We start from the raw sequence: 26,249 nt of genomic DNA, 5'->3' as shown, positions 1-26,249 counted from the left end.
AACTCCTGTTCTCTTTCTCATTTCAGTAAATGGCAACTCCATCTTCCTACTGCTCAGGCCAAAAAACATAGGAGTCATCCCTGGTACCTCTCTTTCCATCACTCCCATATCTGCCAGCAAATCCAGTTGAGTCTGCTTTTAAAATATATCCATAGCCATTACAGAGATGCAAATCAAAACCGCAATGAAATACCATTTTACTACTACTAGGATGACTAAGATAAAAAAACAAACAAACAGAAAATGACTAATATTGGTGAGGATGTGGGAAATTGGAACCCTTACCCATTGCTAGTGGGAATGCAAAATACTACAGCCATTGTGGTGGTTCCTCAAAAAACTAAAAATAGAACTACTATATGAGCCAGCAATTCCACTCCTAGGTATATACCCAAAAGACTTCAAAGCAGAGATCCAAACAGAGACCTGTACACTGATGTTCATCGCAGCACTATTCACAATAGTCAAAAGGCGGAAACAACCTAAATGTTCATCAACAGATGAACGGATAAACAAAATGTGGTACATATGCAAAACGGAATACTATTCAGCCAGTAGGAGAAATGAAGTCTTGATACATGCTACAATATGGATGAAGCTGGAAAACATTATGCTGAATGGAATAAGCCAATAACAAAAGGACAAATATTATATGATCTCACTTATTATAAAAGACAAAAAAAGGCAAATGTATAGAGAACAAAGTTTATTTGTGGTTATCAAGGGTTGGGATGGAGGGGGGGAAAAGGTGGCTAATGGTGATGGAAATATCACACTGATTAAGGGCAGAGTTGCACAGCCAATTATTTTAATTGTTGTCAATAAGTTGTACACCTGTAAAAAGTTGCATTGGCAAAAGTTGTGTGGATAGATATATTTACGACAACTTACAAAAGAAAAAAAAAAGTAGCTGCTGAGGCTGCTTGTGTAGAACAAAAAACCTCATGGGATTCGGTTTCTTGGTTTAGAGGTTAAGGGTCGTGGTTTCATGGGACATTCCAGTTAACTAGCCTAATAACATGTTTAGTGCCTCTGTTCTACCTCCTAGTTCTCACCACATGCCTGGAGTCTTAAAAGCCTGCAAGCAGCCATCCAAGGCACAACAACCGGTCTCTATTTGCCTGGAACAACAGAGGAAGGAGGAGAGCCAGAAACAGGAAGAGGACATGGAATGTGTGGCTAATTGCCTCCATGAACAACTCCTCCTTTGCTGAGACCAGAAGAACTGGATGATGCCTGGCTACCATTACCGGACATTTTGATCAAAGATTCCATAGAAGAAAATGCAAAACAGAATTTCAAGTTCTCATGGACTTCAGACTTCCTGGAGCCATGAAGGTTGGATGAGCCCCTGAAACTATTGCCCTGAGATAAATCTTTCAACCTTAAACCAGAAATATGCCCTGAAGTCTTCTTAAAACCAAACAACAGTTTAGCTTAACTAGTAAAAAAGGTCTGCCTTGAGCATTATGCTGTTTTAAGAACTATTTATACGGGATCAAACTGACAACAGCAACTTGAAAGATTACATAGGAAAGTTAGGGGGCAGTGAATTTATGTTAATGGAGGAGGAACAAGTCAGAAAAGGTGGGTGAGAATGGTTACACAACTTGAAGTATATAATCAGTGTCACTAAATGGTAGAAATTGTTGAATTGGCATATGTTTTGTTGTGTATATTCTCAACAACCAAATTAATATAGTTAATATATTTAAAAAATACATCCAGAATCCAGCAACCTCTCACCACATCTACCATTTCCACCCTGGTCCAAGTCACCAATCATTTCTTGCCTGGATTATTACAATCACTTCCAAACTGATCTCCTTGATTCTGCTCTTGCCTCCTCTGTAATCTATTCTTAACAAAGCAACTAAAGGGGCCTATTTAAAACAAAAGTCAAATGATGTCATTTTGCTCAAACTCTCTAATTTAGGTTTTCTCAATTTTTTAAATTATGGCCCCCCTACGGAAAATTTTTAGACATGAAATGTTAATACTATAGTTATATTGTATATTTTTATGTACTCTATGGATGTATATCTGTATGTTATACATAAAAAGAGTAAATGCTTACTCCCTTTAGTCAATGCAAATAACTAAATATTCAAATAACTATTTTATTAAAATAACTAATTTTTTTTTATTATGCTTTAAGTGAAAGTTTACAAATTAAGTCAGTCTCTCATACAAAAAGTTATACACACCTTGCTATGTATGTACTCCTAGCTGCTCTCCCCTAATGAAACAGCACATTCCTCCTCTCCACCCTGTATTCCCCACGCCCCTTCAACCAGCTCCTGTCCCCCTCTTCTTATTTTCCTTCCAGACAGGAGGTGCCCACATAGTCTCGTATGTCTATTTGAGCCAAGAAGCTCACTCCTCACCAGTATCATTATCTATGTTATATTCCAGTCTAATCCTTGTCTGAAGAGTTGGCTTCAGGAATGGTTCCAGTCTTGGGATAACGAAGAGTCCAGGGACCATGACCTCCAGCGTCCCTCTAGTCTCAGTCAGACCATTAAGTCTGGTCTTTTTTATGAGAATTTGAGGTCAGCATCCCACTGTTCTCCTGCTCCATCAGGGATTCTCTGTTGTGTTCCCTGTCAGGGCAGTGATCAGTGGTAGCTGGGTATCATCCGGTTCTTCCGGTCTCAGGCTGATATAGTCTCTGGTTTATGTGGCCCTTTCTGTCTCTTGAGCAAATAAAATTTTTAAATTTAAAAACTATACAACAAGGCCAGTACAAGGGTAAGGCCATCAAGGTGCTCCAGGAGCAATATTTAAGGAGGTAACCGATTCTGAGAATTGTGTAAGTGCAGGGTTGGCATCTGAGAGTACCTTCTTAAATTCTGCACCCTAGGCTCCTTGCTAGCATAAGATGGACAGTATCGGGAAAAACTTCTACTGCTACTGAGAAGTCTGTCAAGAATGTAAAAAATATTTTCTGGTTAGATGGCAGTAGGTCCAACAATTTGGTATCTAATGCTGTTGCTTGCTTTAGAAAAATCTAAAATCTTTTATGAAAGAGGCAATAAAACAGGATGCACTCTTGAGACAGCTTCTCAAAAATCTACCAAGTAAATCTTAAATTTTCCCCAAAAGACTTCCCAAAGATCCTTGTGAAAATCTCCCCAAATAACCTCCTGATTTACTGCAGTAAATGCAGGTTAAGACTTATTAAGAGCAATCTATAGTTCAATGTTATATTAAGTTCAAATACAGACCTATTCAAGTGTTGCCTATTTAAATTACTTATAATTGGGGAGTAGGGGAAGAAAACATAAAATAAGACTGGCATGTATTGATAACTGTTGAATCTGGTGGTGGTAGATGGGTTCATTTTATTTCTTCATTATTCTAATTTTGAATGTGTTTTAAAATTCTCATTAATATGTTTAGTTGCATATATTTTTACCACAATAAAAAAAGTTTTAAAAATTCCTATAATGTATAAATAAATATACACTACTTGAGTACTATGGACTGGATAAGAACCAGTCTATTTCACAATGAAAACTTTGAATAAATCAAATGAATTAAGCTTGTTTCAGAGTCTCTCTTTCCTCTCCACTGGGACGTTTCTGGATAAAGATTTCTAAGTGCTACTAAGGCGCACACACAAAAAAGAAGGCCTTTCCAGCTAAGACCTCAGTTAGTTCCTATCCCTGATCATCTCATTTTACAGATTCTCCTTTGAAGTATTTACATTAGATTGACATTGACATTAGGGTAGAGATACCATTTCTCCCTGAACTGGAGCTGCCACATTCTTAGCCTCACTGAATATTTACTAAGTTTCCACAGGACACATAACATCCTGCTCATCTAGCCAGTACCTGGAACTCAAACACTTTCCAACTCCTCACTTGTTCTCAGGTAGAAAATTTCAAAGAACGTGGCTCAAAGTAACAAAGGGAATCAAAAGCAACGCCGAAAGCACAACTCGGTACCAGCTAAGGTGTCGATAAGATGGACGATACTGCCTTATAAACTCACTTCCTCATGAATTAAAAAAAATGTGCGACACGGTAATGCTTGGGAGAAAAAGGGCAGGACTGAACGTCCCAATACTGGGGGCGATACTCTGTCAGGAGTCATGGTACAAGGATGTGCACATGCACACACACACACACCTCTGTCCCTAGGAGATGGTTAAAAGACTCCTTATGGTAGTCAGTACTAAAAGTACTTCTAAAAAATGTGCCTTACTTCACCCTTTGATCTTAAATACTAAACTTGAAGGATAGTAATAATAATAAACAAGAGCCAAGGGTACCTAAAGAGTAAGATACACCAATAAGAGAAGTCAAAGCAGAGATCTGAGCAGGTAATTTGAAAGTGACAGTGTCTATTTCAAGGCAAATTACAACTGTCCAACTGAAAAAGTTCAACAAAAAATTATTCAGGTTAGCCACTGCTTAAATCTTAGTGTTAGTCATCTCCAAGTAAACACTGAATTAGGCAAAAAGTGAATACTATAAACTAAAGAAAGTGACTATGTCCCTCCATCTTCTTGGTAATGATCCTTAGTGACCAATGACTCAATTCAAATGAGCTTCAGTTACTAGCAGAATCTTTGTACCAGTTGGGACTTATTCCCCTCATTACACGCAAAATTTAAAATGTCCAATAAGAGAGATAAAAAATCCCAAACTCTAGGGTATTGTGTTCTGGCTGCCAGACATTTAGACTATAACCAACGTGTCTAAAAGGAATCTTGTCTTAGAATTCTCTTGTAGAAAAATGCATTATAATAATTAGGCAATAAAGATCACTTTGATTCAGTTTCCATTCCACACCACCAGAAAATACCACAAACATCTATCTGAAGATATAATTGTAAAAAGAAAAAACAACAACAACAAACAAATCTGATACAAAGTTAAGGTTTAAGACCTCCTGAAAAAAATGATGAAAGTATTGGTTTGGTTCTGAGCAAATACAGGGTAGGTACGATACAAAGGTTTGCTTTGAGACTCTTGTATTTTGGTGCTTGGTCTTCACATCAGAAACACCTAGGGTATGAGATTACAATCTGTGGAACACACAGAAATCATGAGTCCTACAGGAACTTATCGGTTAATGTCCCAAAGACTAGGTTTGTTTTAAACATGCCTTTAAAAAGGACCCATTTTGAAATAGTGCTCTTTATAAAAAGCAGAAGCTTCTTACCATTGGATTTGAATCTGCTATGAGATCTCTCAGAGAATCCAGGAATCCCTGATCTTCCACCATTTGGGCATTGATATCATGGAGCTTTGCCACGCAGACTGCAGCAGTTTTCCTAACATAGGGGTCTTCATCCTTCAAGCACTTGCGGAGGGGCTCACAGAGATATTCTGTAATCTTGTCCACCCGGATGCAGCCCATGGTTCTGACTGCCAAGGCTCGAATCAATGGATTGGGATCTTCACAGTCCTACAGAAAACAGTCATCAACAACTGTAGGTGTACAGTCTACATAATCCACAAAAGAATATTTCATCAATTTAGAAGCTATACCATACCTTCAGGTTACATTTTACATTAAAACCCAAATCTCCCATTCTATTTTTTTCCTAAGTATAAATCTGCCCTGAAAATACCATTAGGCTTGTATTTAGATGCAGGAAAAATGAGGCACTAGAAAGACTGTCTCAGTCCACAGTCAGTCCCCAAGTAACAGTAGAGAGAAAAAAGAGCCAGATTTCTGGGGCCTCCAGCTAAGAGAGCAAAGGAGAGCACAGAAGCTGGTTTGGGCCAGACATAAACGCCTGGAGTTAAGCAGCAGAGAGGGCCCTCTGAGATTCCCATTAATGTGCATTCTCCTTTACCACCAAGTGCTTCCTGCACAGACCACAACAAACACTCCTTTAAATAGCAGTACATTAAAAAAATGTTTTAAACATTATAAATCTATGTGTAACTCTAAGTTCCAAACACTAGAAACTAAGTTCTTTCCAATGATATACTCCATCTGTGAACCATGAGCCAGGAAGATGAAACTTTATGTTCTGTCTGGTTCTGTAATACAGCTAAACACAGGAAAAGAAGAAAAATTCCCTGAGAAAGAAGAAAGCATATTGGTTATTTTCCAAAACAGTGTAATAGAAGTAATTTTAGAAATGCTGCCTGATTTTTTTTTTTTTTTAAATGAAGACTAAGCTCCAAGCAAGGAAAAAAACCAAGAAGTGAAAAAAATATCAGTGGGAACAATCCCAGTATGCTCACTAAATCTAATAATAGAAAAAATCTACCTGGATATTCAAGAACATTAAGGAATGATCAAGTTTTTAAGATGTGACAATGGTATCATGGATATATTTTAAAAAGAGATCTTATTCTGACAAATTTACAGATGAAATGATACGATGTTTGGAATTTGTTTAAAGATTATCCAGTGGGAGGGGGGTCAGGAAAGTATATATAGGAGTGTAATTAATCAAGAAGCAGTCACATGTCCTTAATTACTGAAACTGCAAGATGGATAATATTTAGGAATTTATTACACTTCTATTTGGATATAATATAAAAAATTAATCAAATGCTTTAAAAATCTATTAAATAAAACAAAACAAAAGTAGTAGCTCCTGCAGTTTTTTTCACTTCTGACCCTTAAGCATAATTTCTACAAAGATAAAATATATGGAGAAAAAGATTTCTTATGAGAAGACAGGATCAGCCTCAGAAGTTTCCATGAGGAATGGACTTATGAACAGTACAAAGAAATACTGCTCTACTTGCTCCAATATCATCCTTAAAAGGAAATTACAAGATACTTTTAAAAGGAGAGAAAAACTGTAAAAAGTGGGTAATTATACAATAGTTCTAATGGTACAGTCCTAGTTATTGATACCACAATGACATACCCAACCTTGCCAGCCTTGCAAGGTAACAGTGAGGCTTCACCTGCCTTTCTCCTACCCATCTGACAAGAAAGCACCAAGCTCAGCTAATAGAAGGCTCACCATATGGTTTGAATTCCCCTGTATGACACACTGGCCTACAGAATGCTTAAAACACGAACGTGCTTAGTCATTTCCAGTACTTCCCTAGAGGCCCTCCTTTGGAACAGAGGTTGCTTATTTGCTATGCAGCTACTAACCACACCAAGAGACACTTCTGAAAGGCTATCTGAGATAGAAGAGGCTGCTGTTGAGCTCTTTGAAGTTACCTTCACAAAGCTGTTGACAGCCATGATGGCCATGTCTGGCTGACTCTTGGCATAGTTCATCAAGTAGAGATACACGAGTTTCTTTAGTTCCAGGTTGTCAGTCTGCATACAGTTCACTACATCTGGAAAGAGCGAGCTGAGAGAAGCAGAAAAAAGAGAAAAGGAAAGTGAACAGGTGTTCGTGCCAAGTTGTTCTGACAGAACATGAAGAAATGGCCTTATTTTGCAGTGGTTTTGATGTTAAGGACAAATATCCCCACAATGGTAATTACTATGAAATAAATTACTAAAGAAATCATAGTACTGGTCCCAAAAAGGTCCCCAAAAATAGATTAAAAAAAAAAAAAACAACCTTTCATTATAAAAAATCAAACAAAAGAAGAGAGAAAAGTATAACAAACCCTATGTATCCATCATCCGGCTGCATAAGATATGTACCCAATCATATTTCAGCTACATCCCAAACACTGTTTCCCCACCCGCATCCCACCCAGCTGCTCCGGATTAATTTTTAAGCAAATCTTTGCAATTATGTCATTTCATCTATGTTAGTGTATAACCTTAGGAATCATTTTTAAAAATCACGATATCATTATCAGACAATAAAGTTAATAATTCTTCATTATCAATCCACTGCAGTTCTAAGGGCTATAGTTACAATACTTATTAGTGCTCATATTCTTCCATCCTTGACCAGTGGGAACTTATTCAGTTGGGTCCTGAGTTCTTGTGACTTGGCCTTTTATCTTCAATAGCTTCTGTGCTTTCTGGTTTGGCACAACATTCCATCCAAGCTCACCTTGTACATTTCTTATCCCATATCTGGAATCAGTCATTTCTCCAAGAAGCCTTGATTCCCTTTTAGCAGAATTTATTAATTTTTTTTAAAGTTACACATTGAGAAAAATGAGAATTTGAGTGAAATGAAATATAAAAGGAGTTTATATCTCTCCCAAGTTCTAGTCTTTTCATCATTTACCATTCTTCTAAAAGGCCATAAAGAAGAAATTTATGGTTCCATTCACAAAGTAGCACCACTAGCTGAGTGTGGGAAAGGTGGAGCTTATTGGATTTTAAAAAAAGACTGCATTTTTAAAATATAGCTTAACTATAATTTTTATGAGAATTTAGCAATTAACCTTACGTCTAAGGCTTTACTACTCATAGTGACCTGTAGGGTCGCTACGAGTCGGAGTTGACTTGACGGCACTGGGTTTGGTTTTTTTTTGGAAGGCTTTACTGATGTACATTATAAATTTTAAATGCTTCTAAAGATCTTACTACTAGTACAGAAGAGAGAAGAAACTATGGTAATGTATTTCTACAAAAAAGGGACTGAAATAACTGGCCACATGAGGTAGCTCTTGTTCACATAAAATCAGTGTACAGAAATGGAAATTATTTACAAAAGGGAAGAGGGCCCACAAGGTCAAAGGATGGACCACATCTCCGATGAGCTAACGACTTGTCCTGGAAGGCAAACTACCTGTTTAGCTTGCACTGTATTGTACCGAGTGTAGTTTTATGCACATGTAGCTAGTTAATAAACACCAATGGAAGCTCTTTTCCACCATGCTCCAAAAAGGAATTTTCTTTCTATTTGTCAAACAAATAGCTCATGTACAAAATAACTGTAAAACCAGTAAATAAATGCAAAACATTTAACCAACGGTATTTTTAAGATGCTAAATTATTTTAACAACCTGCACAAGAACAAGATTAAGAATGGTGGTCAAAGTTCTAGAGGTAGAAACTGTTAAATGCCAATCTACAAAGCTAGACACCTGTGCTGTCGAATATGGTCACTGCTAGTTACATGTGGCTACTGAGCACTTGCAATGTGGCTAGTCCAAACTGAGATATGATGTAAGTGTAAAACACACACTGAATATTTAAGACTTAGTATAAGAAAATTATGTAAAATATCTCAATAATTTTTTTATACTGATTACATGTTGAAATGATAATATTTTAGATAATATTGGGTTAAATAAAATATATTATTAAAATTACTTTCACCTGATTCTTTTTTACTTTTTTAATGTGGCTATTAGAAAATTTTAAATTATATGTGTGGTTCAAATTGTATTTCTAATGGACAGCACTAAATTGGATTACCTGCAGGGAAGAGTGAACGATGATAACATAGAAATAGCTAATTCTATCTTGTTTCTTTAAGCTATCTTTCTAGGCACAGCTGAAACTGTCTCCTCCAACAAGGGTTCTTCAACTCTTCCTACTTACACGATTCTTTTTCAGAACTCTTATTGCCCTTAGTACCTAATTATATAACTGCTTTATTATTCCCTAATTTTTCAAGTTTTGGGTTTCTTCAATTAGACAGTAAATGCCATAAAGGCTAAAAAGCATTTACTACCCTTTTGTTTGAATCATGATGTGGTATAGGGCTCAAAAACAAATAAACTGATAATTAACAGATTAACCAGTGGTATTTACCAAGCAAACAATAGGAGTTTGGCTTTTCTGTGGGAATCAAAAATAAACTTGACATTAAACAGCCCCAGGAAAGAGGTACGCCGACTTTTACCAGTTCATCTGTACTGGTTCTCTCAATCTAGATTTGTTTCTTGGCAAAAATAAATAGCCCTTCAGTAACCAGATAGATCATGAGTAGGCAAACTGCAGTCCGTGAGCCAAATCTGGTAAGCTGCCTTTTTTTTTTTTTTTTAAATGAGTTGTATGCTAAAAGTGATTTTTCAGAGACGAGCATTTACAATTTACTTGATACAGAAAAAACTAACTTTGAACCCCAATTAAGCAAAATGTTATCTCCCACCACCAAAAAATTCCATTCTTCTCATTGGTAAACCTGTAGTGCAAAAAAACTTACTTATAGACCAATGCCCTTTAGGAATAGAAGTGCAAAAATCCTCAACAAAATACCAGCAAATGGAATCCAACAGCATATTAAAAGGCTTATACACCACTACCAAATGGAATTTAACCCAAAAATGCAAAGGTGGCTTAACATAAGGAAATCAGTGTAATATACCATGTTAATACAACAAAGGAAAGGAGCCACAGGATCATTCCAATTGATACAGAAAAGGTACTCTGACAAAATTCAACACCCTTTCACGATAAAAACACTGAGAAAACTAGGACTAGAAGAGAAATTCCTCAACATGGTGAATATAATTAATGTCACTGAATTATACACTTAAAAATTATTAAAAAGGCAAAGTTTTTGTTGTATATATTTTATCACAATAAAAACATTTTTAATCTAAAAACTGTAGTTAATTACTGGTAGTTTTTTAATTTCACCAACAAAAGTTAAGTATCCACATGATATTCTTAACTTTGCCTTTGAGCCCCCTAAGCCTAAAATAATTTACTACCTGGCCCTTTACAGAAAAAGTTACTGTTCCCTGAGATAGATGGTCATAGAATAGCAATTTAGAATCATACATACTTATGTGCTAACAAACAAAACGACAATAACAAAAACCCACTTCAGAACAATGGCACCTGGAACACAAGTTACTCAGCTCCAGCCACCATTTCCATCTGGACTCCTGCTTTGGTTAGCCAAGCAGCTCTCAACTTTTTGGTCTCAGGACCCCTTCTGTTTATACAGGTTATGTGTATTGTTATTTTACAAAATCAGGAGTTAAAACTGAGGAATTTCAAAAATATTTATCCATCTAAAATAATAAAAAACTCATTTCTTGTTAAAGGTGTTGTTAGGTACCACTGAGTTGATTCCGACTCACAGTGACATGGGTGACAGAGATGAACCGCCCAAAAGGATCTTCTAGGCTGAAAAAATATTTACTGAAGCAGGTCACCAGGTCTTTCTACGGAGGAGCTACTGGGTGGGTTCGAACTGCTAAACTTTCAGTTAGCAGCTAAGTCCTTACCATTGCGCTACCTGGGCTCCTTCATGGTAACATAAATAACATTTAAAAACAAAACTATATTTTCAAAGAAAAAAGCTGGTGAGAGGACAGTATTGTTTTATATTTTTACAAATCTCTTTAATGTGTAGCTTAGATGAAGACAGGTGGATTCTCATATCTGCTCCTACAGTCAATCTGTTGTGGACTCTTGTTTTGGTTGAAGCCTAAGAAAATTCAGCTTCACACATGTACGTAAACTAGAAAAGGGAGGAGTGTTTCAAAAGCTTTCACAGGTAGCTGTGTATATTCTTTTTTTCAACTCAATGAATTATTTTAATTTTAAATTCATTGTGTTTTAGGTGAAAGTTTACAATGCAAATTTGTTTCTCATTCAAAAATTCATACACAAATTGTTTTGTGACATGGGCTGCAAACCCCTCAATGTGTCAACACTCTCCTCCCTCCCTTCCATTTCCACCCTGGGTTCTCCATGTCCATTAGTGCAGTTTTCCTGTCCCTTCCTGCCTTCTCATCTTTGCTTTTGGGCAGGTGTTGGCCATTTGTTCTCATATACTTGACTGATCTAAGAAGCACATCCCTCACACGTGTTACTGTTTGTTTTACAGACCTGTCTAATCTTTGGCTGAAAGGCAGACTTTGGGAGTGGCTTCAGTTCCAAGTCAGCAAGGTGTCTGGGGTCCACAGCCTTGGGGGTTCTGCCTGTCTGTCAGACCAGTAAGTCTGGTCTTTTTCTGTGAATTTGAATTTTGTTCTACATTTTTCTCTTGCTCTGTCTGGGACCCTCTATTGTGATTCCTGTCAGTGGTTGTAGCCAGGAACCATACAGCTCTTCTGGTGGAGGCTGTGATTCATGTGGTCCGTTAGTTCTTTGTACTAACATTTTCCTTGTGTCTTTGGTTTTCTTCATTCTCCTTTGCTCAGAATGGAATGGGTCCAATAGATGTATCTTAGATGGCCATTCGCAAGCTTTTAAGATCCTACACGCTACCCACCAAAGTAGGATGTAGAACATTTTCTTTATGAACTATGTTATGCCAATTGACCTAGATGGCCCCCAAAACCATGGTCCCCAGCTCTCAGCCCCAGAAACTTGGTCCCTCAAGGTGTTTGGCTGTGTCTACGAAGTTTCTATGACTTTGCCTTGGTTGAGTTGTGCTGACTTCCCCCTATACTGTGTGTTGTCTTTCCCTTCACCAAACACTTGTCTAATATCTAGTTAGTGATTTCCCTTCCTAAGCCCTCCCCTCCCTCGTAACCATTAAAGAATGTTTTTTTCTCTGTGTAAACCTTTTTATAATAGTGGTCTCATACAAAATTTGTCCTTTTGTGATACTGACTTATTTCACTCAGCATAATGCCCTCCAGATTCATCCATGTTGTGAGATGCTCCGTGGATTCATCATGGCTCTTTATCATTGCTTAATATTCCATTGTGTATATGTACCACAATTTGTTTATCCATTCATCTGTTGGTGGGCACTTAGGTTATTTCCATCTGTTTGCTATTATGAATAATGCTGCAATAAACATGGGTATGCATATGTCTATTCACGTGACGGCAATTATTACTCTAGGCTATATTCCTAGGAATGAGATTGCTGGATCATATGGTATTTCTATTTTTAGCTTATTAAGGAGACGCCATTATCATTTTCCATAGTGACTGCACCATTTTACCTTCCCACCAGCAGTGCATAAGAGTTCCAATCTTCCCGCAGCCTCTTCAACATTTGTTATTTTGTTTTTTGATTAATGTCAGTAAGGTTGGGGTGAGACGGTATCTCACTGTAGTTTTGATTTGCATTTCTCTAATGGCTAATGATCGCGAGCATTCCTCGTGTCTGTTAGCTGCCTGAATGCCTTCTCTGGTGAGATGTCTGTTCAAACCCTTTGCCCATTTTTTCAACTGAATTGTCTTTTTGTTACTGAAGTATTCTATACGTTTTAGAGATTAGAGCCTTGCCGGATATGTCGTGGCCAAACATTTTTCTCCACATCCGCAGGTTCTGTTTTCACTCTTGATGAAGTCTTTTGATGAGCCTAAGTGTTTAATGTTTAGGAGCCCCCAGTTACCTAGTTTATCTTCTGGTGTTTGTGCATAGTTATGGTTTGTATTCCCTTTATGCCATGTATTAGGGTTCTTAGCATTGCCCCTACATTTCTTCCAGGATTTTTAATGTTTTAGATTTTATATTTAGGTCTTTGATCCATTTTGAGTTAGTTTTTTGTGTATGGTGTGAGGTATGGGTCCTGTTTCATTTTTTTTTACAGATGGACATCCAGTTTTACCAGCACCATTTGTTAACAAGACTGCCTTTTCCCCATTTAATGGGTTTTGGTCCTTTGTCAAAGATCAGCTGACCAAAGGTGGATGAATTTACATCTGGGTTCTCGATTCTGTTCCATTGGTCTGTGTGTCATCTCACTGTACCAGTACCACGCTGTTCTGACTACCATAGCTGTGTAGTAGTTTCTGAAAACAGGTAGTGAGAGGTCTCCTACTTTGTTCTTTTTCTTCAACAATGCTTTGCTTATCCAGGGCCTCTTACCTTTCCGTATAAAGTTGGTGATTAGTTTTTCTATTTCATTAAAGAATTCTGTTGGTATCTGGATTGAGACTGCATTATATCTGTAGAGTGCTTTGGGTAAAACTGACATATTCACAATGTTGAGTCTTCCTATCTATAAGCCTAGTATGTTTTTCCACTTATGTAGGTCTCTTTCAGCTTCTTGCAATAGAGTTTTATAGTCTTCTTTGCGCATCTTTTATGTCCCTGATTAGATTTATTCCTACGTATTTTATCTTTTCTAGGGGCTATTATAAATGGTATTGTTTTCCTGGTTTCCTTTTCAAAGTTCTCTTTGTTGGTGTATAGGAATCCAAGTGATTTTTGTATGCTGATCTTAAATCCTGCTACTCTGCTGAATCTTTCTATTAGTTTCAGTAGTTTTCTTGTGGATGGATATTCTTTTTCGCTACTACACTAAAACTAGGCAAATTGTAGTTTCTTAAAAGTAACAATGTAGAATCTGAAACCATATCAATAAATGTTTTGTACTTTGTGGCATTAAAGTGTTAGCTAATCATGCATTTTGAATGGATCTTTTATCTGTGCACAATTTTGTGACATATTCATTGGGCTTTTGGAAAATATTCGGTTCGCTGAGTTACGCAGATCTTCCCAATGTAAACAAATTTCACTATACAATACCAAGCAATCATATTCACTGATTTCACCATAGGGCTAATCAGAAAAATCTTTAAGCATTAGAAAACTGTCAAGCTTACAATAGTGGATACAAGTTTCCCAAAATTTTAATTTTCACTTTAAAGCTAGAAATTTATCTACTAGTCAATTATCCTCCTGAAGTGACAAGTTCGCTTTATTTTTGATAAAAGATCTCAAATACCAAAGTATCATTAAACTTTGCCTGTCAATCATTCTTTGACATAAAAATGGTGTTCACAATCCAAACCATAACTTAAGTGTTCTGGAGTCAGCCATCACACTTTTGCTATCCAACAGACATTGTATGTGTAACTCCCATTTCATCACCCAAGATATTAAAGAGACATGTATCAAAGGTCAAGAATTAGTAAAATTACTTTTTAATGCTTTATGAAGGACAGCTCTTTTCCCTGAGTATGTGGCGGTGAAGAGTACAATGACTGGTCCTGATCTGGCACCACTGCCTTGATTTGTGCTAAGGCACCATTAGTTTTACCCCCTACCGTTTCTACACCGCCAGTGCAAATCTCAACACAGTGAAAAAGGCAAATGATGTCTATTATTATAAAATTAGTTTTACCTCATGGACCCTATGAAAGGGCCTGGAGATATCAGGGGCTTACAGACATATTTTTAAATGATCTTGCTAAATTACAGAAACAAAACAAAACAAAAAGACCAAACAGATTTTGTTAACATTCATTTTCATCTTGAGTTCAGCATGTGAATGTAGAGTTGTAAAGTTGAGGGCACTGGCTCAAGCCTCTTAAGGAATATGTGATCTTCTGCATCTCAGTATATTTTTATCATCTTCTAAAACTACCTCAGCCAACATATTGTAACTGTGCTAGCTCTCAGGAGGTTTTATGCTAAATCTGTATGAAACAAAATCAAACTCATTTCACTCTTCAAAAAAAAAAAACCTCAAATCAGAGAGTTAACATAAAAGCAACCATGCTTCCTGATGATGTTTTCGGTAGGATGGGACAAATCCACTTTTATAGATTCTATAATTATAATTGCTTTAAAGGACATAAAATGGGGTGAGGCTGTATGTGACCTCCGGCGGCATGATCACCCTTACCTAACATCCTTTCCCACAGTCATAGCAGCAATCACTTTCTTCACAGCCTCCTTCCTCTTTTCTTTCTTTTCATTGTTGAGCTCAGCTTTTAATTCAAAGATTTCTCCTACAAAACAGAAAACAACTGTGTGAGGCTCCGGGACCAAAGAAGTAGTGAGAAATGCAGCACCATGTTATAACTAAGACCACGATAGGTGGCCAGAGGCAGGGAGGCAAATCAAGTAAGATTATAAAAAATTACAGTACCGATAAAATTCAAAGCCTTAGAATATCACCTGAGCCACTGATAAAGATATCACCAATAAACTTTAAACACCTTTTTAAGTTATGGCCATAGAGGAAGGTGTAATCCAGACCTTTAGGAACCTTAGGAGTGAGAAAAAGCAAATCTCGTACCTAACTACAATGGGGAGAGAACCATATTTCAGAATTGATACTCATCAGAATTTCAAGATCCTGAGAAGAAAATAAATATAAACAGGAAAAAGACTTACAAATCAATGTTTTCAAACCAGAAGAGACTCCAGATATCTCATTCACACACACACTCCACTTTTGCAGAAAAAGAACTGAGGTTCAAAAGCCACAGAATAAGTCAGTGACAGAGCTAGGCTTAGAATTGTCAGCTGACTCTCAAATCTAGAGGTTCTCAACTTAGGCCACACACCAATATTAACTGGCCAGTATTTAAAAATAACAGTGCTCAGGCTCCACTCTAGACCAAATCAATCAGAATATCTAGGAGCAGACCTCTTAAGTTCATATTTTTAAAAGCTCCAAGTGATTCTAATGCTCAGCTAAGTTTAAGAATCGCTGCTCTAACCAATACTTTAAGAAGTTAATGGGCTTTAAGGTCCCACATTATTCAACCGATATTTACAAGAAAAATATTTCTGAAGCTTCAAGAATGGTACAAACCAAAGTCATTTCTAAAGGTACAATCTTGAATGGTTGCTCCAGCCCTGCGCTGTGAAATGCCAGGGACTGTCACCACTATTTGAAGGCCCAGTTCCAGGCTCACCTACCTTCAGGAGGCTGGAGCTGAAGTAAAAAAGTGAAGGTAACTCAACAAAATGAAAAGGTAACCTAGAGACTGGGAGAAAAATTTTGAGATCATATACCAGATAGGGCCTAATATCCAGAATACACATAAAATTCCTAAAACTCAACAACAAAAAGACAAACTACCCAATCAAAAAATGGGCAAAGGGCCTGGACAGTTCACCAAACAGGATATTCAAATGGTCAATAAGCACATGAAAAGATGCTCAACATCATTAACCATTAAAAAAACAGGGAGATGCAAATCAAAACCACAATATCACCTCATCCCCATCAGAATAGCAATGATCAAAAAACTGGAAACCAACAAGTGTTGGCGAGGCTGTGGAGACACTAGGACCTTTATTCACTGCTGGTAGGAATGTAAAACGGTGCAGCCACTATGGAAAACTTTTTTTGGCAGTTCCTCAAAAAATTGAACATATAATTACCATATAATAATCCCAACTCCAGGTATATACCCAGATAAAGTGAAGGCAAGAATTCAAACAGAAACCTGTACACTAACATTCACTGGAACACTTTTCACAATAGTCAAAAGGTGGAAACAACTGAAATGTCCATCAATAGAGGGACAGATAAGCAAAATGTGATCATATACACGACGGAACATTAGGCAGCCATAAAGAGAAATGACGTTCTGATCCATGCCACAGTATGGGTGAACCTTGAAAACATCATGCTGAGTGAAATAAGTCAGCTGCAAAAGGACAAATACTGTATGATCTCACTTATATGAAATAAACTGTTGTTAGTTGCTATCAAGTCGATTTCCACTCACGATGACCCCATATATGCTAAGCAGAACTGCTTCATAAGGTTTTCAAGGCTGTGACCTTTCAGAAGCAGATCGCCAGGCCTGTTTTCCGAGGTGCCTCTGGGTGAGTTTGAACTGCCAACCTCTCAGCTAGTAGTAGAGTGTGTAACTGTTTGTACCACCCAGGGATCCAGGAAAAAAGCAAATATATAGAAGCCAAAGGCTATTAATGGTTACCAGGGGCTGCAGAGAGGGGGAAAAAGCTTTTGTTTGGGGGGCACTGAGTTTACATTAATGGTGGTAGAATGTTTCGGATGAGGATAATGATAATGGTGGCACAACATGAAAAATGTAATCAACACCACTGAATTATAACTGTGTAAGCTGTGCTAGTGGATGTTTTGGTGTGTATATTTTCACCAAATTTAAAAAAAGAGAGAAAAAAAAACTCTTGGCTGATTTAAAAAGAAAAAAAATACCACTAAACCCATGGAAAAAGAGGTTAACTACTCCCACCTCAACTTTCCACTTATACCATCAAACTCTTCTACAACATTGCCTCATTTTCCTCTTTTGATGTTCATTTTCACCACATTTTATTTACCAGTATAGAAGTAGTAGGGGCAGCACACTATGTGATCTACCTGGAACTCCTAAATGGGAAGGATGAAAGGGACAAGAAACACTGAAGGGCTTGTTTCATCAACAAGCCACTTGTTTCATCAACATCCACTGTCAACAAGGTGAATAAATTAATATTACAAAATCATTGTTTTATTTGACAGCTGCAAAAATAGCACAACCGGAACAACTAGGCCCCTTAAAGTTTCACTCCCATCTATACTAAGTCCTATGCTGCCAAAGTCCAGCCCTTAGAGTTCCCATCATTTATTTCTCGCAACAGTAAAGGACAAACAGCAGGGTTTCAGAAAGTCTGAATCACGAATGAAGGCAGGAATAGAAGAGTCAAAACTGGATATAACTGAAATTATTCCAATAGCATAAGCTTAAAGAATATGTTCCAGCAGCAGTTCCAGTGGGCGCTGCAGGAAAGAAAAGGGAACACAGTCTATCATTTCTTAAAATGTGGTATTTACCCAGCAACGATTCAATCCCTAATTCTCAAATTTTTCCAAATCCCTGTTAAAAAAAAAAAAAAGATTACCAGGACCTCTTATAAGAAAAGGTTTAAAGAGATAGGTGAATTTTAATTACATCCCTTTATATCATCTTAGACAATCTCTTGCTCATTTCAGCACATAAAATGTTAACAGAAAAAAAGAATATACACTTATCAGAATAGTAAAAAAATCAGAAAGAGCTGAAAATGAATGACAACACCAAACTGAGGACACTGTATAAATTAACTGGCCTATACTTTTTAAAAATGCCATTATCATGAAAGACATCAAGGAACTGTTCCAGATTAAAGGAAACTAAATTTAGAAACCAGACAACAAATGTAATGCATGATCCTGAACTGGATAATGGTCTGAGGGATAAAATTTATATAAAGGCCATTACTGAGATTTTGAATAAGATCTATAGAGTAGGTGGTAATGATGTATCATATTAAATTTCCTGATTTTGATAACTGCATTATGGTTATGTAAGAATTTCCTTATTCTTAGAATATACTAATACATTTAGGGCTAAACAGGCATGATATCTGCAGCTTACTGTTAAGTGGTGAAGGGAAAAAATACATATATTAAAGAGTTTGATAAAACAAACGTGGCAAAATGTTAACGACAGAAGAATCTTGCAATTTTTTTTTAAGACTGGAATTATTTCAAAATAAGAGTTTAAAAAACATAAGTAGGAGGGCAAGAGGAGGAGCAGAAGAATATTTTCCAGGAGGCTCAAGCCCATCTGTTCTGTTGTACCATTTCTGATACGTATCTTTTTGTTCCAACAGAGAACACATGAATGAGCTGCTTAATTAACAATTAGTCAGTAACTTTCAGCCTTGGCTACACACTGCAATCGCCTGAAGATCTTTAAAACAATACCAATCTCACCCCCAGAGATCCTGATTTAATTGGTCTGGGGTATGGCCTGGGTATGGGGATTTTTTTTTTTTTTTTTTTAAATCCTTTGGTTATTCTTATGTGTAGCCAGGATTGAGAGCCACTAGCTAGCTGGTAGCAATGCTTGGTAATTAGGAGGAGGAGAGAAAAAGGAAAAAAAGATAAAAATTTAATACAACTGTAGAACATACATATGAGACACTTTGCCTCATTTACCCACCACTGCCGTGAAGTCAATTCTGACTCACAGGGACTCTATAGGACTGAGCTGAACTGCCCCCACAGGGTTTCCAAGGAACAGCTGGTGGATTTGAACTACTGAACTTTTTTTGGTTAGTAGCCATAGCTCTTAACCACTACACCACCAGGGTTTCCTTTGCCTCACTTAATGCCTGTAAAAATGGCATGGGGCAGTGTCTGATCCTAACTTCACAAGGGGGAAGGAGAATCAAGATCAACAGCGCAAGGCTGATTCCTATGAGGTCAGACATGCCTCCTCACTCTGCCATCTTTACCAATTCTGATACCAACTGTCCCTCCCATGGCACTTTCTACTTCTCTGCTGGGTTCAATAATTCATTGTAATGGCCACACAGAACTCACAGAAAATACACATGATTATGAGGTTTATGAGGGAAGTAACAGGTTATAATTAAGGTTCGGGAATGCTCAGGATATAGTTCTTCCAGCAGGACAGCCTCTTCCCAGCTGTGCTCACAGGCTACCTCTCCCTGGCCCTCTGCCTCTGCCCAAAGGCACACAGCTTTCTCGTTCTGTGGGCCAGGAAGCCCAGTCCGCGGCTTGTCCTGCCACTGCTTCTCACCATCTTCAGGGTTACAGCTCACTCTCTGTCTCCTGGGTCCAGGAGCAGGGATCTCAGGTCCAAAGGATATGCTCTCCACTCCTGGCTGTTCTTTCTTGGTGGTGGTAGGATCCTCCCTCCCTTCTGACTCTGGGTGGCTCACCTCAAGCCCAATGGGATGGCAAAGCTGACCAATCCCTTTGGTGGGCCACAATTACCTTATTTGCATAATCCCACACAATCACTTGGGTGGGAGTTACAAGACCACGGCTACAAGTGCCATATTAAGTAACTCATTATACCGCAGCACCCCTCCTTGGCTCCACCCAATGCTTTTTCTCCCTATCTTTTTTTTTGCTTATACCCCACAAAAGCCATTGGCCCCTTGTCATTCATTCAGCTCTTTCTGGTTTTCTAACCATTCTGAAAAGTGCATATTCTTCTTTCTTCTGTGAATATTTTATGTGCTCCGATTACCAAGAGATTATCTATAATCGTATAAATAAGGTTGATCTGTATGGAGAGATATGGAAATATGAAGCTTCCATACACTGTTTTGCATGATCTCTTTTCTGTTAATGATAAAATTTTTTAAAATCATATGTATTAATATAGGCATGTATATATATGCATAGGAAAAGGCTAGGAGGATTCCTTGGGAATAGAAAAAAGAAAGCAGAGAACTTTCATGTTTACTTTCTGCATGTCTGTATTGCTTTCACAGTATTTGTTATGAAATTTTTATTTTCAAGTAAAAAAAGTAAGAGAAAATAAATGTGCTTCTTCCTATTTTGACCTCCTCAGATCCGTCAATCTTCAATGGATCAATGTTGATTTCAAATACCAAAGAGCCATCCCCCTCTTTCTCTAAAACAGAACCTTCGAGTCCATATGATGTGCATCGGGGAGGTGGGGCCAAGATGACAGAATAGACAGACACTTCCGGCGAGCCCTCTTGCAGCGATGATCCAAAAAAACAAGTGAAACAAGTATATCTACGACAAGCTAGGAGCCCTGAACATCAAAAGCAAGGTTAGCAAACGAACTGAGGAGCAGGGGGAGGAAGAGACCATTCAGAAGCAGAGAGGAGTTACCGGACCTGAAATCACTGGGAGCCCTCAGGCACCGTTCCCAGGAGGAGCGGCTGCGGTGGGCTGGTAGTAGCGTTCAGCCACAATTTCCTCAGGGAGAAAAAGCCAGTCACACAGCCTACTCATACCTCTGGAACCAGAGAAGAACGGCACTCTCGGCAAAAGCTAAGTACTTGCGTATATTTCACTGCGACCCCCGCCCCCAAGCCAGCTTCAGCAGCTGTTGATTTCTCTGAGCCTGAGACAGGCCCTGCTGAGCACCTACAGCCATCCTCCAGCCCCTGGAGAATGAATAAATTCACAGTTGGAGGAACAGATAATTTGCTAGCTCCACTAACCAGGGGAGCTCAGGACAGAAGCGGTTCCTGTCCAGGCATAAACGATCCGTGGACTTTGAGTACCTTTCCCCTCTGCATGGACCTGTGTGGGCCTGTTTCAGGAGAATAGGCCCTTGTTGGCAGACTACAGCTGTTTCAGCTCTGCAGTGGAGAGGTGGGTGTTTGATGTTTGACAACACGTTGCCTATTAAACAGGGTCCTCACTTACCCACATCAGGGGCTTAAGGACTGGTAGCTCCACTCAGGTCACCCAGCCACCGGCGACAGGGGTCCAAGGATAACTGGTACCTCCCAATCCTTACAATCAAAAACACTGGGTGCCCATGGTCCATCTGCAGAACCCACCCACCTGTACGGTCTAGGGAAGAGGGGCACACTTTCCTCAGAGACACTTGGGGGACAATTCTCAGCTCCCTGCCTTGTTCAGAGCGTGACCTCCATGCTGCAACCAGATACTGGTACCTACACCAATCACCCCTTCCCCTCTAAGACTGTAGGACAGAGCCTGTACCACACACTTGATGATCAGCTACCTGGACAACTGAGCTGAATTCATACAACAAAAGCGAAGGGAGTCCTAGACTGATATACCTGATAACAGCTCTAGCCATCTGGGGACAGGACCTCAGTGCTCCAAAGGCGAAAATAATCAAGCTAGCTCACTCAAGCAACCCATTTGGGCATGTCAAAAAAAACAAAGCAAGAAGCTATGATACAGTAGGCAAACATAAAATAAACTAATACAATAACTTATAGATGGCTCGGAGACAATAGTCAATATCAAGTCACATAAAGAAACAGACCATGATCAACTCAACAAGCTCTCAAAACAAAGAATCAAGGGATCTTCTAGATGAAAGTGCCTTCCTGGAATTACCGGAGGCAGAATACAAAAGATTAATATACAGAACCCTTCAAGACATCAGGAAGGACGTGAGGCAATATGCAGAACAAGCCAAGGAACACACAGATAAAGCAATTGAAGAAATTAAAAAGGTTATTCAGGAACATAATGAAAAATGTAATAAGCTGGAAAAATCCATAGACAGACAGCAATCAGAAATTCAGAAGATTAACAATTACAGAATTAGACAACTCAATAGAAAGTCAGAGCAGAATTGAGCAAGTGGAAGGCTGAATTTCTGAACTCGAAGATAAAGCACTTGGTACCAATATATTTGAAGGAAAATCAGATGAAAGAATTTTAAAAAATGAAGAAACATTAAGAATCATGTGGGACTGTATTAAGAGAAATAACCTACCAGACTGGAGTTCCAGAATAGGGAGGGATAACAGAAAATACAGAGAGAACCGTTGAAGATTTGTGGGCAGAAAACTTCCCTGATATTGTGAAAGATGAGAAGATATCGAAGATGCTCAACGAACTCCACATTAAGTAGATTTTTTAAAAGGAAGTTACCAAGATATAGCATAATCAAACTTGCCAAAACCAAAGATTAAGAGAATTCTAAGAGTATCTAGGAATAAACGAAAAGTCACCTACAAAGGAGAGTCAGTAAGAACAAGCTCGGACGACTCGGCAGAAACCATGCAGGCAAGAAGGCAATGGGATGATTTACATAAAAAAGCTGAAGGAAAAAAACTGCCAGCCAAGAATCATATATCCAGCAAAACTGTCTCTCAAATATGAAGGTGAAATTAGGACATTTCCAGATAAAATGTGCATCACAGCCCTATCTTTAAAAACCTATATTTTAACAATTTACTCAAATACACTTACATGTAGAAGTGGTAGATCCCTAATGAGATTGCCCCTGACATGCATGTTTGAGGACATCAGGAAGATTCTATTTGGGACCGTCTTTCACTACAGGTTCTCACACTTACCTTTTTATTTTTTAATATTTTATTTTTGGTGAAAGTATACACAGCAAAACCATACTTACCTTTTTTATTGGTTGTGAAGTACTTGGAGTCAGTCATGGTTCTGGATCTTTAATGTGCACCTACAATGAAAGAATATTTCTTTATCCAACTTATAAATGCCCAGCAAAGCATCCAATTAATTAAAAAAAAAAAAGTTGTATAATATACTTTGCAGTTCAAGGGATGCAAAGAAAATTAAGAATGTAACTCCTGCCTCGAGGAACTAATAAAAACCCGCTGCTGTCACGCCAATCCTGACTCGAGGAACCAATACAGCAAAAAATACCAAAGTCCAAATGGAATGAGATGATAATCTGAACCTATCATGGCTTTGTGATTTTATCCAAAATTATCTCCTCAAAGCCTTGAAGAGCTAAAGTTAGACCTTTTTGTAAATATATTTTCAATTAGTCACTCAAAAGCTTTAAAATTAAGAAAAGTTTATTTGTTCTGAAAGCTCTCCCCACTACTTTCCATTCAGGAAAATCTGGTTTACATCTGTTTCAAGATGGAGTCACTCCAAAGCATGTATTCTGAAGGAGGGTAAGTTAGAAAGAGAAAACAATTCTGCCAATCTGTTCATCATTACATGCAATTTTCAATAAAAGGAATCTCTTTCAGAAAAACAAAAAACATCTAATTTGAATGCCAACATTCTTTCACAAACACTACAGAAAAGTATGCCTTAAATTATGGTTTTCGCATTTCCAACAATCTACACTTAGCCCAACAGTGTTCCCAAAGAATAAAAATATCAGTTCATAGTTAAAAAGGCAAAACAATAAGATATTCATCCTAAAGTTCAGAACATCAGAACTAACACTAAAACTTAAAAGAATATGGATTCCAGTCTCAACCTTAACTCTTCTGTCCCATTTCCCAGGAGAATTAATCCAGGTGATACGCGGTTCTACTAGAGAGATTAAAAAAAAAGGTATGAACTGACCATATCTCTTCCAGATTTTTGAGAAAGTATTTTCTCATTTGTGAAACTCTAAGAGTCTGTCCAATGCAATTGACTTCTTAAGTATATTAAGTATTCCTTTTAATAATGAGTGTTTTTCTTCCTCACCACCATAATTAACAATACTACCACTTTCAGGACAGACATCCTGGCGCCTGCTCACTACTCCACTCAGTTCAACATGAATAATAATACACGTGGATAAACAAATGATAACACATTTGACAGAAACAACCGTAAATACGGATTTGGGAGAAAAGACCTAAGCATCAAAATAAATCAATGTAGTTAAGGAAAAGGAAGACAAGCCAGATAAACACGGGGGGTGGGGGGGTGCGGGGGGGGGGGGACAAAAGCCTGGGTTAAATCTGATCTGTAAAATGTGCTAATTGACAATCCAATGGAAATTAGGCTTACCTGCTATCATCTTTCCAATCATGTGCTTATTATTATCTACACTCCCAATCCTTATACAAACAGCCTGTAAAAGGTTCCTTACGACGTGCCAGAATTTCAGTGAATTATGTTGTTAAAAAGAAGTTGGCCAGAACTCACAAATATCATTACAGAATACAGAAATTTCTACTTTAATATGTTGTAATTAAAAACTAACCTGAAACAGAGGCTTACCTTATTGCAATATTTTCATTGTCTTTCTAGCAAAAATTTAAATAATTTTGTAATCACTTAATCCATTCACAATATAAAAAGTTAAGTAGCCAAATGAAGAAAGAAGTACTTCACATAAAAAACCTGGAATAAATCTGAAGTTGATAACAGCAGTGCAATGAGTTACTTAATACGGCCCTTTTAGCCATAGTCTTTGTTGTTGTCGTTACATGCTGTCGCTCGCTTCTGATGCAGTTGCTAACTTCTGACTTTTAGCAACCCTATGCATGACAGAACAAAACACTGCCAGGTCCTGTACCATCCTCACAACTGTTGTTCCTGAGCTTATTGTTGCGGCCACTATGTCAATCCATCTCATTGAGGGTCCTCCTCTTTTTTGCTGACCTTGTACTTTACCAAGCATGATGTCCTCACCATTCTTACTTCTAAGGAGTATTCTGGCTGTACTTCTAGGACAGATTTGCTTGTTCTTCTGACAGTCCATGGCATAGTTAATATTCTCCAGCAACATCATAATTGAAAAAATTATTCTTCAGTCTTCCTTACTCACTGTCCAGCTTTCACATTCATATGAGGCGACAGAAAATACCATGGCTTAGGTCAGGCGTACCTTAGTCCTTAAAAGTGACATCTTTGCTTTTTAACACTTTAAAGAGGTCTTTTGCAGCAGTCTTTGTAACTCCCACCAAATGACTGGGTCAGACTATGCAAATGAGGTGCTTGTGGCCCTCCAAGGGGATTGAATAGCTTGCTAATAATGTAAATAAGGTGCATGGCACCTTTGTGAGGATGGAACCATGCAAATAAGGTGTATGGATCAGTCAGTTTTGCCATCCTGCTAGGCTTAAAATGACCCATCCCACAGATGGGAAGAGATGATCTCACCATCACCAAGAAAGAAGAGCCGGGAGTGGAAAGCGTCCTTTGAACCCAGGATCCGTACACTGAGAAGCTCCTGAAACCAGGAGACTGTAATACCGAAAACAGCAAGAAGCAGCAGCAGCAGAGAAATGGCTGCAGCAGTGGCAAGAGTTCCACAGAAGATGGCAAGGTGGGCTTCCCGGTCCATGGAGTGAGAAAGCTGAGCGCCTTCAAGCAGGAGGCTTGCTCACGGAGTAGGGTGCCTCTGGGAACTTAGTGGAGCTAGGTTTGTTGACCAACTGAGCTAAAGCTGGGCACCTTTGGGTCAAGGCTTACTGGTGGGCCAAGGCTTACTGGCAGAGTGGGATGCCTCTGCATATTTATCGGCAGAGCTAAAAGAGCTTTGTAACACTTGCCCAAAGAGGGCAGAGGCCAGGCCAAAGGGTCGAGGGCCAGAGAGAGACTTGCCTGTGG

The 26,249-nt window shown here is 38.2% G+C and overlaps 1 protein-coding gene across 4 annotated transcripts in view; it reads right to left on the bottom strand.

Moving 5' to 3' along the window:
* The window catches only part of AP2B1 (adaptor related protein complex 2 subunit beta 1), a 139,150-nt gene that overhangs the window by 108,084 nt on the left and 4,817 nt on the right, over positions 1-26,249 (bottom strand). For all 4 annotated transcript variants that reach the window (XM_049858689.1, XM_049858692.1, XM_049858691.1 and 1 more), the window contains exons 2-5: positions 23,341-23,400; positions 15,354-15,459; positions 7,156-7,291; positions 5,176-5,421 (exon numbers count right to left, since the gene is read on the bottom strand). In XM_049858689.1, the coding sequence (XP_049714646.1) occupies positions 5,176-5,421; positions 7,156-7,291; positions 15,354-15,459; positions 23,341-23,377 (525 nt within the window). In that variant the 5' untranslated portion in view covers positions 23,378-23,400. The remainder of the gene's footprint in view (positions 1-5,175; positions 5,422-7,155; positions 7,292-15,353; positions 15,460-23,340; positions 23,401-26,249) is intronic.

Source organism: Elephas maximus, chromosome 19, assembly GCF_024166365.1.
Source record: "Elephas maximus indicus isolate mEleMax1 chromosome 19, mEleMax1 primary haplotype, whole genome shotgun sequence".
Lineage (NCBI taxonomy): Eukaryota > Metazoa > Chordata > Mammalia > Proboscidea > Elephantidae > Elephas > Elephas maximus.
The sequence above is the reverse complement of the archived record's forward strand: the minus strand, read 5'-3'. Positions and strand labels throughout refer to the sequence as shown.